At 51.4% G+C, this 1,701-nt stretch overlaps 1 protein-coding gene across 1 annotated transcript; it reads left to right on the forward strand.

Annotated features, from left to right (window-relative positions):
- Positions 1-279: 279 nt before the first annotated feature.
- On the forward strand, positions 280-1,203 carry LOC311428510 (olfactory receptor 14C36-like; the record flags this gene model as incomplete). Its single annotated transcript, XM_084539923.1, has 1 exon — positions 280-1,203. The coding sequence occupies one exon, from the start codon at positions 280-282 to the stop codon at positions 1,201-1,203; it is 924 nt and encodes a 307-aa protein (XP_084396049.1).
- Between the last annotated feature and the right edge of the window lie 498 nt (positions 1,204-1,701).

Genomic DNA, 1,701 nt, shown 5'->3' on the forward strand with positions numbered 1-1,701 from the left:
GCAGACTTCTCAGATCACTCCAGGTTCCCTTCTAAGTGTTGCTGCAGACCAGGACTGACTGCCGCAGAGCTCACAGCAGAGCACCCTGCTTGTTGTGGCACCCTCAGAGCAACAACCAGACATAAGACAAGGAGCAGCAGAAAGATCCTCCTGAAATGAATGAGGCAGTGTTTTGCTTTGTGGGGTGTTTCTTGAGATATGTAGTGGTCCAAAAGAAGTCCTTAAATTTTGCACTGTCATTTCTTCCTTTTGTCAGGCTCCCTTGCCCAAAGGTAGGAAATGTGTAACAGCAGCTCCATCACTGAGTTCCTCCTGCTGGCATTTGCAGACACACGGGAGCTGCAGCTCTTACAGTTCTGGCTCTTCCTGGGCATCTACCTGGCTGCCCTCCTGGGCAACGGCCTCATCATCACAGCCGTAGCCTGCGACCACCGCCTTCACACCCCCATGTACTTCTTCCTCCTCAACCTCGCCCTCCTCGACCTGGGTGGCATCTCCACCTCTGTTCCCAAAGCCATGGCCAATGCCCTCTGGAACATGAGGACCATTTCCTATGCAGGATGTGTGGCACAGCTCTTTCTGCTACTCTTTTTCCTTCTAGCAGAGTTTTCTCTTCTCGCCATCATGGCCTATGATCGCTACGTTGCCATCTGCCAGCCCCTGCACTACGGGACCCTCCTGGGCAGCAGAGCCTGTGCCACCATGGCAGCAGCTGCCTGGGGCAGTGGCTTTCTCAATGCTGTGCTGCACACTGCCAATACATTTTCAATACCTCTTGACCAAAGCAATGCCCGGGACCTCTTCTGTGAAATCCCCCAGATCCTCAAGCTCTCCTGCTCAGACTCCTACATAAGGGAAGCTGGGATGATTGTGCTTACTGCTTTTCTAATGTTGGGGTGTTTTATTTTCATTGCTCTGTCCTATGTGCAGATCTGCAGAGTTGTGCTGAGGCTCCCCTCACTGCAAGGACGGCACAAAGCCTTTTCCACGTGCCTCCCTCACCTGATCATTGTCTCACTGTTTGTCAGCACAGTCATGTTTGCTCACCTGAAGCCCCCCTCCATCTCTTCTCCTTCCCTGGACCTGGCGCTGGCAGTTCTGTACTCGGTGGTGCCTCCAGCAGTGAACCCCCTCATCTACAGCATGAGGAACCAGGACCTCAAGGATGTAATGTGGAAACTGATGACTGGGTGTATTTCATAAGCCATAAGCTTACTGCATTTTTCTGAAAATTGCTCATAATGTTACTCATGATAGGCCAAGCCTGGTTTCTATTCTTGTCTTGCGGTATTTTTTTCCCAGTTTATTAGAATTGTTGTTTACCATTAAACCTCACTATTCATTGTGCCTGTGTATTTAAACCCATTTCACCCAATTATAATGACTCTCACTCACCAAGGTGATTGGCTCCAGGGCAGACACCTTCTGCATAGGAGCAGGGGAACTGCGGTGTGCAGGGGTTTCCCTTCAGTACTGCCCCCCTCTGTAGTTTGAAGACAGCCCTTCAGGAGCCAATTGGGAGACCCTAGGGAGCATGAGCAACCAGAAATGCTGTGCACAGAGCAGGCAAACAAGACATTAGGTACCAGTCAGGGCATGTTGTGGCAGTCTGTGTGGCAGTTCATGCAGGCAGGGTGCTGCAGTGAGTTCCTGTGACAGACCGCTCAGGGCAAACAGCAGAAGGCCACCTCCACACTTTCC

Source organism: Aythya ferina, assembly GCF_964211825.1.
Source record: "Aythya ferina genome assembly, contig: HAP1_SCAFFOLD_88, whole genome shotgun sequence".
Lineage (NCBI taxonomy): Eukaryota > Metazoa > Chordata > Aves > Anseriformes > Anatidae > Aythya > Aythya ferina.